General features: G+C 36.3%; 1 protein-coding gene across 5 annotated transcripts in view; it reads right to left on the bottom strand.

Annotated features, from left to right (window-relative positions):
* Positions 1-17,855, bottom strand: part of ACAP2 (ArfGAP with coiled-coil, ankyrin repeat and PH domains 2) — a 63,676-nt gene that overhangs the window by 9,069 nt on the left and 36,752 nt on the right. The window contains exons 10-21 of one of the 5 annotated variants that reach the window (XM_068200751.1): positions 15,526-15,638; positions 12,014-12,034; positions 8,862-8,913; positions 7,497-7,597; positions 6,208-6,313; positions 5,567-5,775; positions 5,285-5,354; positions 3,942-4,036; positions 2,447-2,631; positions 2,014-2,118; positions 1,537-1,629; positions 136-323 (exon numbers count right to left, since the gene is read on the bottom strand). In XM_068200751.1, coding sequence (XP_068056852.1) covers positions 136-323; positions 1,537-1,629; positions 2,014-2,118; positions 2,447-2,631; positions 3,942-4,036; positions 5,285-5,354; positions 5,567-5,775; positions 6,208-6,313; positions 7,497-7,597; positions 8,862-8,913; positions 12,014-12,034; positions 15,526-15,638 — 1,338 coding nt within the window. The remainder of the gene's footprint in view (positions 1-135; positions 324-1,536; positions 1,630-2,013; positions 2,119-2,446; positions 2,632-3,941; positions 4,037-5,284; positions 5,355-5,566; positions 5,776-6,207; positions 6,314-7,496; positions 7,598-8,861; positions 8,914-12,013; positions 12,035-15,525; positions 15,639-17,855) is intronic. The other 4 variants (XM_068200752.1, XM_068200753.1, XM_068200755.1 and 1 more) reach the window with 4 other exon arrangements.

The raw sequence follows: 17,855 nt of genomic DNA on the forward strand, positions 1-17,855 counted from the left end.
AGAACACTGTAAACATAACTTCAGCATCACATTATCATTCACTGGGGAAGCAAGCAGTTCAAAAGGAACAGTGACACAGAAATATTATTTCCCTTGCTCTCCTCCCCCATATCACCAGTGCTGTATATCACATACCCCTCGCACTGCCTGAATGAGTGGTGTTGCTTTGTTTTCCTCCACGTTGACCCAGTTCACTTCAGCTCCATGAGCCAATGCTTCTGCCATGTGAGGAAGATTTTTCTCAAAGGCAGCTTGATACAACTGCAATCCTGGACTAGGCTGCTTGGAGTCACAGAACACTGGAGACTCTTGCTTGTCTCCTTCTGAAAAGAAAAAAAAATTGCTTACCAAATTCCTGTTTTAACAAGGTACCTCTTGGAAATCTGATCCAAACATCATTTCTCTGGCAATAAGTAGCTCAGCTTTTGCAGAATGCTATGTATTGTTGCCCCATTCTGCCAGGGGAATTCACAGATGCCTTTAGCTCCAGTATTCAGGCAGTCTCTTCACTGAATTATTACTGCATAGAAAACATTCTCTCCGCATTACTGGCACATGTGTATATACTTCAATCTACATATTCCATGTAATTTCTAAGAAATTGTTTAAGGTCTGGAGTGTATTTTACTGTAAACTGCAAGATATGAATAAAAGTCATTTTCTGCAAAGATGCAGTCATACAAATATATCTTTATCTGAAACACTGGAGTATGAGGCTAATACTGTTCTGACCTAATTTTTGTTAACAGATACCATTGTCATTTACCAATTACTTGCTGTGGCTATAATCTTTTGGACTAAAGCACAGTCTTTCTCTTCATCTCAGTAATGGTTATATGGAGTGAAGTCTGGGAGATAAAGATGTTGCTACATAGAAGCTTTTGTGAGTTACAGCATCATGAATATTTCTACAACATAATCAAAAAAGATCCAAGCCACATGCTGCCTGTCCACAATAACACCTGTGAAATACTGGATTCAAAAAATACCTTAAAAGAGTGCTTTGATGTACAAGAATAGGTCTGCTTTATAAACAAATGTTATGGAAATTTTGAGAAGCCATACTCAATATATCTGTCAGAACAGCATGCTAAAATTAGCAAATAATTTCATTCATCAACTTACAGAACTTCAGAGTTGAAGGAACAATGTTTAAAGACTTGGTCAATTCCACAAAAATAAGAAACAGAGAAATTAAGCAAGAATGCACAAATAACACATAAAAGCCTACTATCTGTGACTCAAGAGGAATTCTATCTCTGTGGATTTATCAACTTATAAAAGGATCATGCATTTAGGATCAGCCTCATCTGACTGGGAAAAAACCATAGTTCTTTGAACCCATTTAGAAGGATTAAATGTCATTTTTGGTAGCAAGCCCAAAGAAAGATTGCTCAGGCAAATTTTACCATTGCTAAAAGCCTTTCAACCAGGATAGCAGACATTAATTGTATCACCAAGCATTAATCTTTTTTACAAAAAAAAAATGCTGCCAAGCTATTAAATTTTCATCTTACAGTGCAAAGCCTAACACACCTGGTTCATACAAACTGTTGGCTGATATAGTAGAGGCAAGGTGCTCTCTGCTGTCATCAGTGCTTGGCTGGATCCCACTGTCACTGCTTCGGACTGTTTTGGGGAGAAACTGCAATTACTACGCAGAGCTGAAACTACCTGCTCTTCACAGATACCATGATAATAAAGCAAGCTCTTATACTTGGTCCTGAACATAATTTTTAAAAAATGGCTTGTCATTGTTCAATATTCTTAACGCATCCATAGAAAAATACGAAGTCACATTTTGTAACCATAACATTTACAATAATAATAATAAATGTCAAAGATAACTAGAAATTAAAAAAAAATCAGGATAAGTAAAAAAGCTTAAATTATTTCATGAAAATACTAAGCAATGCAGCAGCCTGGAGACAACAGATAGAAGCAGGGAGATGGCCACAACACACAGTGGATCACTAGTGCAAACACTGAACATGCCACAGCTGTAGTACTTACTACTACGGAGTTTTGAAGAGGTATCAAAGTAGGAGAAGAGTGAATCAAGCTCATCAGGACAGAACAGAGACTCCCGCCTCGCCTCGTCGCTACTTACAGCAACCGCTGGGACATGCAGGTTAGCAAAGCACAAAGCAGGCAGCAAGGAAGGGACAGGGCAGGAAAGAAAGTTATTGGAAAAACCAAGAAGGATGAAAACACTGAGGAAAGAAGGTGGTTAATATGATTCTGAGTTATAAGCATCCCCATTCCCTATGTAAAAAAAGCACATCTCTGAAGAAGTCTTTTCTTCCCTACACTCTACACTAGGCTACAACCCATTAATAAAACAGATTCCATAGGCTCTGCACGGGGCAGAAGTCAATTAATACAAAAATATATTACCTTAAAAAGAATATGGGTAATACAGCTAAGGAGAGTAGTGTATAAATACCTTTTTGGGATGCTGCACCTTGTTCCCCTGCCAAAAGGGATTTTTCAGGGCCGCTGTGCCTTTTCTCTTCCTGACTTGGAGGAAAAACTTTTGTTCCAGGCTCAGGCAGAGGTACTGATGCAGCTTGCTTCTCTACAAACTTTCTTTCCACATATTTTGCTCTGATGTATGCCTCCTTCTCCTGCCTGTCATATACAAAATTCCTGGAGTTAGTAAGCTAATATTTTAGTATTTTCATGTATTAAAAAAATATCTATTTTATACTAAAGTCAGTAACCGAAACTGCAGCTTGGTATTGCACATAAGACACACCTATAGCACATTGTCAGAAAGATGCAAAGCACACTGTCACTTTAAGGATTCTTGATTAAATTTTGCAATAAGGCTCAAAAGAAAGTAATTTTGTTAAGTTCACAAACATGTATTTATTTTCAGACAGAGACTTTAGAAAGTGGTATGTGGAAGAAATAAGCATCAGTTACTTTATGTTACCGGTGTTAAACCTTTATATATGTTTGCACTGTTAATAACCTATTAATAAACATATATTTAGTTTCTAATGTAAATATAAATTGCAGCATTTGTTAGAGGAACATTAAGATTACACAAGAAAAGAATAAGCCCTAGGTAGGCACAGCAATCAGTTCCATATCACATATTGAAGTATTTTTCCTTGTAACCTGAGGTTATCAGCTTAAAACACAACAGCAGTTGTTCTAAACTGATAAAAAGGGCTGTAATTATTGCATTGAAACTGCTGAAAAGCAGTTACCACTAGAAGGACTATCTAGCAAATCTCCTACTTTGTTTATATTATCATCACTGTCTCCAAGTTGCCAACACTTCATAAAATGCAGTTTTCTCTACTATAAAACTGCTGGGCAGCAAGCAGCACAGAACTGGAAAGGTACTAAAAAAGCAAGTTTTAAGAGACAGCCTATACAGCAGCACAAAGCATTGGGAATTTACCCTCAAACACAGATTAGCATCAGAGAAATAGAAGACAGCAGTACTATGATTTGAAGGATGCTGTAAAGCAGCAGAGCTCATGAACAATGTAGGTAAGAAGATAAGAACATTCTGAGGATCAGGGAACAAAAGTCAAATGGAAGAACAAAGTCACTGTAAACAAAAGGAACAGCCACAGGCTCCTTCCAGGAGCACCCCCACACCAAGTACAGCTGGCTGAGCTGGTACCCAGCAGAGAGGAAACAAAATCCACATGTCCACAGTGATGCTCTAGAGCTGTCATCGAAAGGAGGGAGTGAGATCACACAAAGAACAAAAGAAAAGAAGAAGCAGAAAGGGACCAACAGAAGGAATGTCCAATAAAGAAAGAGATTCAGAAAAGGGAGAGAGCAAGACATACTGGTGATACAGGGAAATGAGTACACTAAAGGAGTGTAACACACTTAAGTGGCAGCATCTTTTACAGGTGGAGGCTGAAGGAAGCAACAACAAAAGGAAGCAACAGGCACTGCTGGTAAAATATTACCTTTGACTTCCAGATTGTGGCTTCTTTACTCCCACTTTTTCCAACTTCGCTTCATATATTCTATTTATAACATCATTTCCCAATTCACACATAAGCTATAAAGCAAAATGAATAAATTCAAATATAGTTGCAAAAAGCTTTATCTACCTACTTAGTTGTTTTTAACCTCACTCAGCCTATATTTACAAATTAGTGTTTTCACTGGTAAAAGTACTTGCAGAAATACGCACGGGTTTATATGATAATAATGAAACAATCAGTGAACAGAGAGACTAAATTCTGAGTAAGGCAAGAAAAAAATCTAGTCACTTTTAAAGTACCTGAAAAAACAACCACCAGAATGACACCTGCAGGCCTCATTAACAAAGGTGTTTTTCCACCAGCTTTGCCAGGAGCTCTTAGCCCATTAGCAAGAGACAATTCAATCAACTGTATTCCACCTTACCCTATGGACATTTTTTGCTAAACCATAATCTGACACAACGATGGAAAAGAAACAAAGACAAAAACCTACTTACAGGAGAATTTAACTCTATTGATTGCAATGAACAGATTTCTTGTTTCCAATACCAGGCAGATACTTAGTTCTGGTATTTGTGTGAATAGTACAAGAGGTACAGCGTTTTTTGGGGTTTTTTTTTTTGGACTGGGCGAGGGGGTTGGCTGGTTATTTTCTCTGAATGAACACATTGATAAAAAATTATTTAACCACAAAGCACATTGTCTTTTGATTGTTCAGAATAGATAAGCAATTCCTAAGTGCCAGAACACCACAGCTGGAAACAAATGTTTGCATGAGTTATCCGGTTGCACACATGCATCCATGCATGAGTTCCTATTTCAGGATTTCAGTGTCACATAATTTTATAACCATGGTTCAAGCTAGAAATTTGGCACACAAGAGCACTTGCATGAGTATTCTCCTATAGGCCAGAAGCATCTCACTGTTAAGAGCTGACATTCAAATTTTTGAGTATGATCATGCTTTAGGCTGATATATCACTTCCAAAATTTTCAGCCCACTGAAAGACATTATTGGTTTGTAAACAGATTTGCCTTTTTATATGCTGAAAGTATCAGATGAAACTTGCTAGTCAGAGTGCATTTGGGAACCTGAAGGTGGTGTAAGTTGTTCTAAATTGCAAGTTAATAGCACAAATTACTGTGGAGTATAAGAAAGTATGAATTAAAATAAACCAACACACAAGTATAAACATTTTCTGCTCAAAACTGCAAGACATACACTGGGTACAAATGTGTTTCCTGCACTGAACTTTCTGATGCAGAGGCTTTAGAACAACAATCTAAGTACCAAATAGAAACCTGTTTCAAAAATACTGTACCTTTAGGAGTTCAGGTTCCCATGAATCCAACGTTAAAGATCTTACTTTTGAAAAGTGGACTCCCAAGCTCCTAAACAACATGGAAAAAATCATTAACTTGTAACTTGTTATATCTTACCTCAGACAGACTTACCATTAATTTATGCAAATAAAGCAGCTACATTAATTCTATTTACAAACAAGGGTCTCTAATTTTCTTTCAATATACCTTTGAAGAGGCAAACACCACCCTTGCTAATTAAGCCAATGCACAAATGAACTGCAGTTGTGAGTGTCCCCAACCTGTGTATCCCAGAGCACTCGATGCACAGTGTGATTCCCAGGTTGATACTGGCCCAGCGAGGATCTGCCAAACCACAGTCACAGCAGGCAGCATTACCAGCAATGCACTGGACTCGCTGCAGAGCACTCTCTCCTTTCAACAGCTTCTCTTTTGTCTCACTCCCAGATTCTAGGCTCCCAGTAGAAGGGGATGATTTCTTTTCCTGTTTCTAAAAGAGAAAAGACACAAACAAACCAATTAAGAGACATGCTAAACTAAAGAAATTAAAGTCCCACAGATACTGACTGTACACTAAAATACAAGAAAAGTCTCTTCTACCAAGACCAAGGAAAGCCACAGAATTAAAAAAATGTTTAGGTTTTTAGAAGATATATAAAACTGAATATAAGATGATATTTAATCACACTACAGAAAAATCTCAAAAAAACATACAGACCATAGTAATATTAACATGATATTAACATGATGAAGTGAAAGACAGATGAGATATAATTCATAGCCTTCAAAATTTCATTGCATTTCCACTGGAAGACAAACAATGAATTGTTTCTTTCCTTCTCTCTCATAAAAAGAGGCTTTATGTATTTAAAATTTTCAGGATCTAAAGGGAGGTTGTTGTTTCGTAGATTGTTAAACTCACCTCAGATTCATCCCCCTTTTCTCTATATGCTGTGGCAATACTGGTCTGAACAGCCTTAATCCATGCCTGCCGCAGCTTTTCCGAGTCAGCCTGAAGCATGCAGCTCCTGTAACAAATCACAAAGTACTCAGAGACAGTAGCCAAGCAGCTGACATCCATCAGCTCATTGCTCAGGGGTCTGTTTTCATGGACCAAGTTTCTTGCTATCACAAGTTTAGTAGGCATCATCTAAAAAACACATTTATTTTAAGATAACAAAGCAGCTTTGTGAGCTGCAAACTCCTTATTTCAAAATTATCTCCAGGTAATGCTAATAGATACAGAAATGGCTCTTCCAAAAACACTGACAATGACTTAGCTTCCTATTCCTTTTCTTATTACAAATTTTTCTTTTTTATATCCTCAAATGCATTTTACACCCGTGACACAAGACACAGGTATCAGTCCTTGAAAACACACTTTCATTCACTGAGCTCAAGAGAGAGTAATTTTAAAGCTCTCTGACAAAGAATGAACTACTTTTCTCATCAACAGTAAAAAAAACAGATCATGAAGTATAAAACTGTTCCAACACTTATGGGTTGGAAAAGCACAGGCAAGCAAGAGCAAAATGCTGCCGTTCACATCTGGGGATGCAAACATCAGGATGGACAGCAATCTACTCAGAAGAGAAATGTAAGGAGCAGTGGAAAGTGTAGATAACCTCCAAACCTAAAAGCAAGTTGACCTCATATCGAAAACTTAAATATGGTCACATCTCACAATCACTAATGAGGAATCCAAGTCCTGCCCTTGCTGTGGCAGGATGTCAAAATTTCCTAAGTACAGCCAATGCACTGCTGGAGCTGAAGAATAATTTTATTTGGTGGTTTCATTTAGTTCATTTAGTGCATTCTGAAATATAATTTAACACCACTGAGACAACAACTTATTTATGTGCTTCTCTCTTATTGCACCTATCAAATGTGGAGAAACTGAGATCTATTTTCTACATTACTAAGCAGCTGATAGTATCAGCTACTACTAAGCCACAGCAGAGCTCTGCACCACAAGCCATTTATGCAAAAAGCACAAGAATGCATGCTTATTTTAATGCCAAAAGTAAACTAAATACCAGGGACACTTCTCACAGCATCACTTACTCTCAGCCAAGATTGCAGAGAGCAGAATTTTTCAGATACTTTCCCTGTTTTGATCTATCCCAAGAGAAATGTTAATCTTACATTTTAAAGCAACTACATGTAATGATTTTTATTTTTAAATTAACATACTCAATTGCTTCTCCTTACTTTGTTGGAGAGACCACCTCAAAACAGAAACGTCTTTCTATGTCTTCACAGTGTTTAACTGTGCAGAGCCGCAAGTCTTCAACAACTACTGTGGGATTATCCTAAGAGACAAAAGTTAACAAGAAAGTCACAGAGAAAAAAATACTATAGTTAATAATAAGATAATAATTCAATCCTGAATCATTAACCATTGAATTCTATTTGCCTGGTTACATTAATTTTTTTCCTCCAAAAATAAAATTTGAACTCAGTGGATTTGGAGATCTACAATCCAATCTACTGAATAATCAACACTTTAATTTTAAACAACAATATTCAAACTACAAAGATACTCTAAGAAATGCAATTAACTCACTATTAAATCAGAAAAGTTAGACTTAAATCAGCAGTATTTTGAGTGCCACATTAAAAAAAACCCAGAAGTTGAATGTAGTGGTTTTGAAAATTTGATTCAATTCATAAGAATTCCATTCTGAGCTATCAGCATTTTAAAGGTGCAGTTAAAAAAAAGAGCAACAAGAATGCCCATCCAAACATGCTCAAACAAACTCAACTGTGTGTTTCCTTTCCAACCACAGAAATGAAGCTCCTTGATTTGACAGCATCAGATAGCAAGGAACAGCCTCTGATCCCAGTCTGTTTGCAGTGAAGAGGAGTTAATTGCCATAAGCTCTTTCCTCTTTTTTTCCCCACCATCTCCATACAGTCTCTGTTTTTTTCTAACCTGAAGAACAGCTACAGCTCCTTGGTGCAAAAGCAGATTCTAGAACAGCAAACAAAGGAGCAAGGGCCCAAAACCTGACTGAAAAGGCTTCTATGGCTTGGGGCAGAGCTGAACTTGCTGATTTAACACAAAACAGCTGCACCTCCCACCAGCAACAAGGCAGACACTGACTGCTGAGCCACTGTGCATTTTCAACACTAAATACATGTATATAGCTGCCCTGACTGCTTTGTAACAAGCTTTGGTGCTTTTTTCCCCCAGCTGTTGAATTGGGTGTGTGAACCAGTAAGTAACTGGAGGGAGCAAGTCCTGAAAGAGTTAAACACAACTGCTCAGAGAACAGCATGGAATATTTGACTGCCAGCAAGTAAGCACAAGCCTTTTGGGATCAACAACTTTTAAAGCTCTAACTAGGTTACGAAACGCACAGCAAATAGAGTATGTGCTTACAATCAGTGCACAGGAATCTCAGAATCTGTCAGTGTAGCTATTAGTCTCATTTTACAAAGGGAGAAACTAATTTAGAAAAAAGCAGTAGGTTGTTGAAGATCACACAGGATGCACATCAGCAGTTTCCCCAATCAATCAGGAAAATCATCACCCAAACCCCAAACAATCCCAAGCCAGTTCTCAACTCCTACCTTAAACTTCTTCTGGTACACAAGTTGGTTATTTTGTATTGAGAACCAGCGCCTATTCAAATGAAGAGACATCCAGAGAATACATAACTGATTTTACAGTGCTTATGTGACTGAGATGTGCTAACATACAGTCTACAAAGAGACTGCATGAAAGAATTCAGGAAAGTAATACTGCAGTCAATTTTGGCAAATATTTCATGAGAGTAATGAAAAAAGGGGAAGCAGAGACAGAAAAGAAAGCAAGGTTCAAATAATTTGAGTCATAAACAAATACATTCATGTTATGACAACATTAGTTAAGCTATCACACAAAACATTTTCATTTTAAAGAACATTTCCTTCAGTATTTTAGCAGCAAGCTACAATTTTAAGTAGTTGTTTAATAACACAAATTCAGATAGTCTGAATAACAAAAATACTTAAAGCCATGTAAAATAATCCTGAAATATTTTTGGGAGTAGAACTAACTTACTAAAGCACTAAAAATGCTTTGGTGTTGCTATCCCATGCAGGTTTAATATCTATCTACATTGGGCATGTCTGAAATAAAAACACTGCATATAAAAACACTGCATATAAAAACACTGCATATAAAAACTAAAAAAAAAAAATCCAATGAAAACCTTTTAAGCAGCATCCTAAATTAAGCCTCAGTTTTGATGGAAGATCAAATAAATCAAATAAAAGATTTAATGAAGGCATCCTGTAAAATCCAAAAGATAACATAATGCTTAAAAACTCCTCTGAACTGTATCCTTCCTTGTCAAACTCACTGTTCACACAGGATACATCTCAGAGAATGGAAAAAGCACTCATATTTTGGAAAAAAAAACCTCTCAGATCAGTAACAATGATGTTTTATCAGATATCTGAATGAAAAAAAAACCCATAGACAAAGCCATGCCTTTCTAGCTCTTCAAAGATGCACAAAATAAAAGCTAACCAATTATCACAGTTTCATTTTCACTGACAAAAATGAAGGGAATGTAAAAGACAATTCAGTGAAATGTACGTCTTGTTCTGTTCAGGCTTATAATGTAAACCTGTTTTTACCACAGCATAATTCCTCAATTATCTCCAATACCCCACCTTTACCACACATCACTTTTTCCTGCACTACCAGTTAGTTGGAATGGTAACAGTACACAAAATATTGTGTTGCAACAGATCTTGTTATTCTCCACAGGCTGTTGAGCTTCAAGCTACAGTTTACTACAATTAGTAACAAGAGGGCCCCACGTATTTGTTCAACCACCACAAGCCATTCCTGGAAAGAAGTGCACAAAGATGGTTAAGAAAAATTAATATATACAAAAAATGTTAGATCCAAAGCAGAAAAACTAGTATTTGTTAGAAAGGTTAGTGTTTCATAGACAGATGAGATTCTACCTTTTAAGAATCTTTTCAAATGTTGTGCAGATATATTTAATTTAAAAAGCAACAACAGGATCTCCTGTTATTCTTGACTTTTTAAATTTATTAACAGCAGTAGTTTTAGTCACTGCTATTGAAAAGGTGTCATCTTTACCATCTACTTACAGATGCAGTAAGTATGCCCCAAATATAAGGCAGGTTATTGATAATATTCGTATTGAAAGCTTAACAAAAAAGCAGACTTGAAAAGGAAATAAACTCATGTAATTTTTCATGTGATTTTTCTGAATGTAACACAAAATAGAACAACATGAAAAGCGGTGCCTAAGTGATAAAGGGAGTGGTAAAGGGGAAAAAAAAGCAGCCTTGCCCCAAGATGACAGCAATGGAGCAAATCCCTAGTAAGAGCCTTAGGAAGTGCAATTAACTTCATTAATGCAATGCTTCATTTGTTCTACAGCTAAATATTTCATGAGTGACTCTAGTAAACAAGCTCTAATCTCATCAGTTGGATATAAGTGAACACACAAATTGTAACACAAATTTGTGCCATCTTTAAAACCTAGTCTAGAAGTTCTGAAAGTATTTCAGTCCCTTTTTTTTCCTAGTAGAGAAATTAAATCTGTAAAAGAAAAAATTTCATTCCAGCCACAAAAGGTGCAGGTTTTGGTGTTTTTCTAAAATAAACTTTCATTGAATGAGATCAGCAATTTAGAATGTAGATCACACTGTAGAAGTAGATGTCAGAGTTAATACATTTTATTTTTTTCTTAACAAGATTAAAGTGCCAGACTGCCCTCCAAGGTGTCAGCACCACAGCAGTTTTATTCAGGCCAAAAACTTGCGAGTTATTCCTCATTAACCAAATACCATCAACAAACTCTACACTTTACTGTAGCAAACAGACTGCTGGGGGTCTATACCAGCATCAGCCAGGAACTTCTGAGGTATAATCTCTGTACTGCAGGTGCTGTTGTAAGGTAACCCCCATCTATCAGGTTCTAAGAATAATTTAATGAATCTTCAGGCATCATGTGTGCAATAAGTACTGACTATTACCAAATTCTCCTTAAATGTGTCATTCTTTCAAAAGCAAGAGAAGCATGGTGAAGGAGAAAACAGTCTTTGGAATACTAAAGTAGTTTACACTGTTTTACTTCATAGTGGTTAAATACAGCTGTTCCTGTTTAGAAACTGAATGCTTTCCACCATGTATACCTACACAATTCAAAACTGTATTTATTCAATAGGAAAAAATGAAAAATCTATAGAAAAAAAATCCAATTTCTGAGAACTGAGAGTACTACTGAAAAAAAAAAATAAAATTTGAGTTTTACATAAAAAAATGAATTGTGCTTTGTGATTCTCAGAAACAGTTTTCTCCTCTAGTTGCTACCAGCACACAATTAAAACAGAGTAATTAAGAAAGCACAACATTTAAAAGTACATGTCTATTCCCAATGCAGTTGATAAGAAAAAAAAAAATCTCATCAACTTCAATTGGAAAAAGGCAAGGTAATGATCGTGTATGCTCAGAAATCTGAGTGCAGAAACTTGGCTTTAATTCCTTTTTTAGCTAAAAACTAGCTCAATCTAAATCTTTTAAAGGAATTGAGCAGCAGGTATACTGGCATCCCAGGCAGAATCCTTCTGTTATTTTCTTAGACTGAGTCACTTATACATCCATTGCAAGTAATCAAAATTAAATGCAGGGTTAATGAAGAGCTTTTTGCGTGCCAAGGAAACATTGGGAAGGTATAAAAGAAGCTGGTTGGTACCTGATGTGATCTGGCTTTTTCCTGTCATGTGAAAAAATGGGGTAGGATTAAAACATAAGGGAAAGGAGGAAAAGGGATGAAAAATGCAAAATGAGCAAAATAAGAAAAGAATTAGCATGATCTGAAAATACAGCAGAATTAAAAAGGAAAACATCTATTGCATCCAATCTAAAATCTATTTGGAACATACTAGTGGTCTGACAAATGCTCTTCTCCCTACACACATTTATTCTTTCTTGATATGGACTTATTTTTTATTTGAATTTCTGGGAACCAAAAGAGCTTTCCAGCTACTGTTCCATAATAAATGCACCTGACTCTTGTCCTGATGCCTTAAGAAAACTGGTGTACAATGAGGTGTATCATTTACCAACAGAAAGACATACATTCTAAACACAGGTGTCCATACCTGTTACTCTAAGACTTTGCAGTACAAGGATATAATTTTGATTCCACTAAACAGTATTTTCTGAAATACTTGTGTACATTATGTCCTTTTAGTCATAACAAAGAGATTGCAAAAGCTCAGTCTCTTTCAAAACATAGTGACACTGAATTGCAAATAACTCGGGGTTTACTTTGCAGCCTGCTCAAACACTTATTTGTTTCTAAAGTCAGTGTCACACAGAACTGTCCCAAGAAAGGAAACTTGATGCAAAAGCCCAAATAATTAAAGTCTTGAGATGACGAAACATGAGCTGCTAGGTGCCGCAGGAAGAAATTTCATTATGCTAACAAGACATTAGTTTGGACTGGAAACAAATTTTCATTCACCACAACAGATTTACCCCCTTCAAAGGGCTTTATTATACAGTCTTCTTTTGTATTTCTCCCCCAGCAACCAGACTTTTCCCAGGATAATACCACTATGGGGTCCATGGATTCACTGACCAAGACATGCACACAGAAGCATCACATTTCCCTCATTTGTCAGCTAGAATGATTCTGCTGTGTCAAACCCAGACAAAACCTATCATATCCTTATCTCTTCTCTTTTGTCTCTAATGTTGGCAAGTATCTGCTAATAGTGGCCTTTAGAGTGAGTTTTGGTGCCTTTAATTCACTCTTGAAGGAGCTCTTAAAAAGGTCTAGAACAAACATAAGACCAACTGATACCAATGGGAGTAAAAGAGAAGCCTCAATTTTAAATACATATTACTACTGACTGCATTTAGCAGTCAGCAAGGAAGACCAGTGCTGTCACCTTTGGCTCAGAACAGCAGGAAATTCTAGTATTTCTAGACAAATTCTTCTAGTTTTGCTTCAGCTGGTTGATTTTCCACCCACCTTCCCCAAAGATGGGGATATAATAAAGGAGCAAACTGCTAATTTGTAAGTATCTTGTCTGTCTTGACTTCAGCTCAGAATTCCCTAAAATAAAATACATAATTCTCTAAATGTTTCCTCCTTTGATATTTTGTAAAATTTTATATACATAACAGTTTAATGCAATGACAAAATCCTTTCTTGTACTTTAATCAGCGACTGGAAAAACTTTATAATCTCTATTATATGATAAACTTCAACCAGTACAATTCCCCACAGCTGAAACAGTAACACTACACAAGTAAAACCTTCCATCACAGGAAACAGGCAGTGACCACTTCTGTGCCTACAGCATAGCAAGCAATTACAAATGCATTCAGAAATAACAAAAACACTTTATATTTATTAAAATGTAGCAAAAATGGGGGACTAGATTCAGAAATTAAAAACTGTCTTAATTAAAGTCTAAAATACATATTTTATGTATGATAAAAGTAGTTCAATAGCAATTAGTAATGGTCTGTGAACATGTGGAATACTAAATTTAAATGATTGATTCAATTTCAGAACTGTATATAAATAGCATATCCAATCCTATTTCTTGCCTTAAAGCATCCAATTTGTCTGCCTTAGTGAGATAAATTATCAAGGATTTAATACTAAAAAGGTTAAATGCTTTGCTTTATTGAATGCTCCTGTGATAAACAGAAGAAAAAACTATAAGTAAACATCAATTATTTAATAAAAGTAGGCAGCTCTGACTCATTAACGAGTTGGTTATCTTTGCCCTCTTAAATTACTGCTTGGATATGCTTTTACTATATTTGTTCAAATCTGTAGGAATGTCACTGTGTGTCTTGATTTAATTACAAGTTCTGCTTATTTACTTTGTGTCCATTTAAATTAAAAACATACAGAGGTTAGTTTTAATTGAATCCTATTCTCCAACCACTTCAAGGTAAGATACATGTACAGTATTCCTAGGAATGAAGCCACGTGGAAGCAGACACTCCTGTCCTGCTCTCTCCTGTCACTGCCCTGAAGAGCAAGGCCTTCCTGCTATTCAGAAGAGGAACACAGAGACAGAGTTTCACCATCAGTCAATCCAGCAATGACAAAAAGGACCCTTTCAATCCCTTGGGAATCCAATAAAGGACAATCTCCTGCCCTATTACTGCAGATTTTTCTCAGTATGCTAACACTAACATTTTACTTTACACCAGGAAGGTGCTTTTGACACACATCTCCCAGTTTCCTCCCTTCACCATCCTTTGATGCTTCATAGATTTATCTTGGAGAACTCTGAATTCTGCTTGCATGAAACTAACCCACAAAGTACATTATAATTACAGATGAGTCATAATGCCAAAGGACCAGACCAGAATCAGTCCAAAGCAAAATCCTTTGTAGTAGTTGCCCATGACTTGCTAACATAGATACAGTCTTATTGACTCCAGTGGCCCTTCCATCAGTCTATGGATTTAATTAAAGTGATGCCAATTTCTTACAAGCTTGTGGTGTGCTGAGATGCCCGAGGAAGTACAGAATAAGTAGGATCAGAAGGGACCACGCACTCAAATGCACATTCTGTCCTTTGAAACACAGCAAATAGTTTAACAGAGGCACCACTGAAAAAATAGCAAGCACGGACAATAGAGAGCTATTTATCACAACAAATTACATCTAAAATTCAAGAACTGTATCCAACCGCACTGTAAATGCTCCAGCTATATATTTCATTGAAAAAAGCACACACCCTGGGAAATGCAAAAGAAATCCTGTTCAGGAAGAAAAATATTTAAATAGTAGTAAAATATACATTGTTAAAGATAAATGCCTAACAATATATTTTGACTTCCCAAAAGGGTAATCAAAACTACTAAGCAAAAGTCACTGCACAGGACAGGAATTTTAAAGGATAACAATTACACTGCTTATCTTTCACGAAAAATAACTTGAGTGCTTGACTGTGTTTCTCTGCTTCCACTGGCTATACAACTTCTATTTTACTCTGTCTTCTAACACTTTCCTAGCATATGCTTTAACAAGGGAAAGGTTTGCAAACAACTAGTACAGAAAACAAGGAAAAATGGCTGTGAAGTGTCATCTCTAAGTTAACTAACAGAGTCATCCCAGTGTTCTGTCAAAACTATGGACTCAATGAGTTAGAGATAATGAATCAGATGAGAATTCAGGTTAAAAAGCAGTATTTTTATAAGCAGCAAATAGAGGTTCTGAATAATTACCTGTTCCAAGTCTTGAAGGCATTGCTGGCTCGCTTGAATAAATAACCTTCCATAACAATGCCATTGGCTGCATCTACATTGTATTCTAGTTTAGTATCATCACTGGAATAATCCTAGTACAAAGGAACAAGAAAAACACGCTGCAGTTCAAATGAAACTTCAAATATGAGCAGTACTGTTGTCAAAGAGTAAATATCTAGGAATAAGGTTTTGCTTGCAACACTTATTAGTCAAACCATGACTCTCGGCCCCTGATGGCTTTTTTTAAAAAAGCAATTTTGTGCAATGAGGATGCTAAGGAATTTTACTTTACCTGCAACAAGGGGAATTTCTTGTTCAGGTACTGGTGACCTCTACAGCCAAATAGAGGGCAAACATTGCTGACAGAGCATCTGATGCTTCAACTGTCTGCTCAAATGGTCTCTCATATATTCCCAAGAAAGGGGATAGAAAAGCAGAGAAGAAGCCATAAAGTTAGGAGTCAAAACTGAGAAACATCTGCAGCCTGTTGCAGATATGTATAAAGTCAGTTGTGCTTTTGCATTTTCTTCAGCTCTGTCATGTTGATGGCTGAGCTGCATAGGAACTTAGAAGACAAGTAATCAAACAAAGATGATGCTATCAGTTAACTCTTGAGTAAAGCAATCATGGTGCTGGCACTGATGACAAGACCTTGGCAGTAATTTTTTCTTTATGATCTTGGATAAGATTACAAAATTACAAGTAGAATAAGGGAATATGCATTTCCATCAACCTAATAACAACTAAACCCAGCTAATAACAATTAGTAGCAGCTTTCTGAGCTTTAGAAAGGCTGACTGCTTCACATCTTTAGCCAAGGTAGGTTAGACTAAGTAATAATACATGTGGTGATCATTTGCTTTCACATCTCATTGAGAACAACATGGGCTCTTCCCAGGGAGGTAGAGCTCAGATATTCAGAGTAGGAGGCTAACATCTACTAGGGGTGCATGAAGAAGCACACATGGAATGACACAATTTCTCACAACTTTGTCCAGAACTGAAAATAATATACATGCTGTAATTTTATTTCACTGTTATTAAAATATATATCCTAAAGTGGACTAGCAACATATGGCTTCTTCCCTTTAACATGGGTGTAAGAGACACATTACTGAAAATTAAATTTCAGAAGAAAAAAACCAAACAAGTTAAATATTGAAAAGACAGAATATTTTGTAATATGACTTTCCTGAACCTTCAGTAGTTACTTTTCATATATTGCAAACATCAGCTTTGTGTGAAAAGTGTATCTCAAAATCTCTGTTTTGTACTTTGCTTCTTAGGAATTTGTCTATACGTAAAGGAAAAGAGGCAAGAAATATATATTAAAAAGGTAGCTTAAACACCAACATGGTCATTATCCCCAGGTAATAGGCCAGGATGCACACAACTTTCGTGCTACACGTGATGTTTACTCTTATACATGCAGATGGTTTGGTCTAATCCAAGGTTAATTACACATGATAGTGAAATGGTTACAAATATTAAAATGGACCCTTTAAGCTCCCCAGTCAGAACAGCACAAATTCCTTAAAATTACTCACTGTTTTCATCTATTACTAATCTGGATAGATTACCTAACATTGAAATGTTAAATCTAGATTTTTATTATTGAATTGACAGATGAGTGCTGGAGTTCTGAAAGAAAATGGAATTATCATATCACTACCATACAATGATCTGAATAAACATACTAGTTACAAATAAAAGCTTCACCAAAATAAAATCAAATTTTTGTATTTATTATTCAGCAATTAATAACTTTGTTTTTCTGCCTATTTTCTAGATCAGAACATGCTGAACATAAAAGGCTTCATGTAAGCTCTCAAAATAAAAAGAGGAGAAAACCACTATGCACAAACTTAGACATGCTGATGTCACATTCCCTACATTCCCCAAAAACTGATAAATTACTCTAACTTACCAGATCCCAAACATAATGAAATCTGCTGAAGATTTGCATCTTCCTGCCTCAGTGATGCCTGCAACTCCTTGTCTAGTTAAAGACAACATACATTTCCTCAGTCTTTTCTGTCCAACCTACTATGTAATCACATTTTCCTCTGGGTTTGGAGAACTGCTGCAGAAAATGCAGCTGTCTTTTCCAATGACTCCAGATCTATGCTTTGAAGGTGCATATGGATCATTTATCATGCCACACCCTCAGTCAGAATTATCTAAAATACTGAGCCTTCTCATGAAATGCATTTAGTGTCATTTTTAATTACTTCCCTGATTGAATTCCACTTTTCCAGAGCAGAAAAAGACACCAGAGTATAGAGGCAAATGTCAAATATCTCCTTAAC

This window comes from Anomalospiza imberbis, chromosome 10 (genome assembly GCF_031753505.1).
Source record: "Anomalospiza imberbis isolate Cuckoo-Finch-1a 21T00152 chromosome 10, ASM3175350v1, whole genome shotgun sequence".
Lineage (NCBI taxonomy): Eukaryota > Metazoa > Chordata > Aves > Passeriformes > Viduidae > Anomalospiza > Anomalospiza imberbis.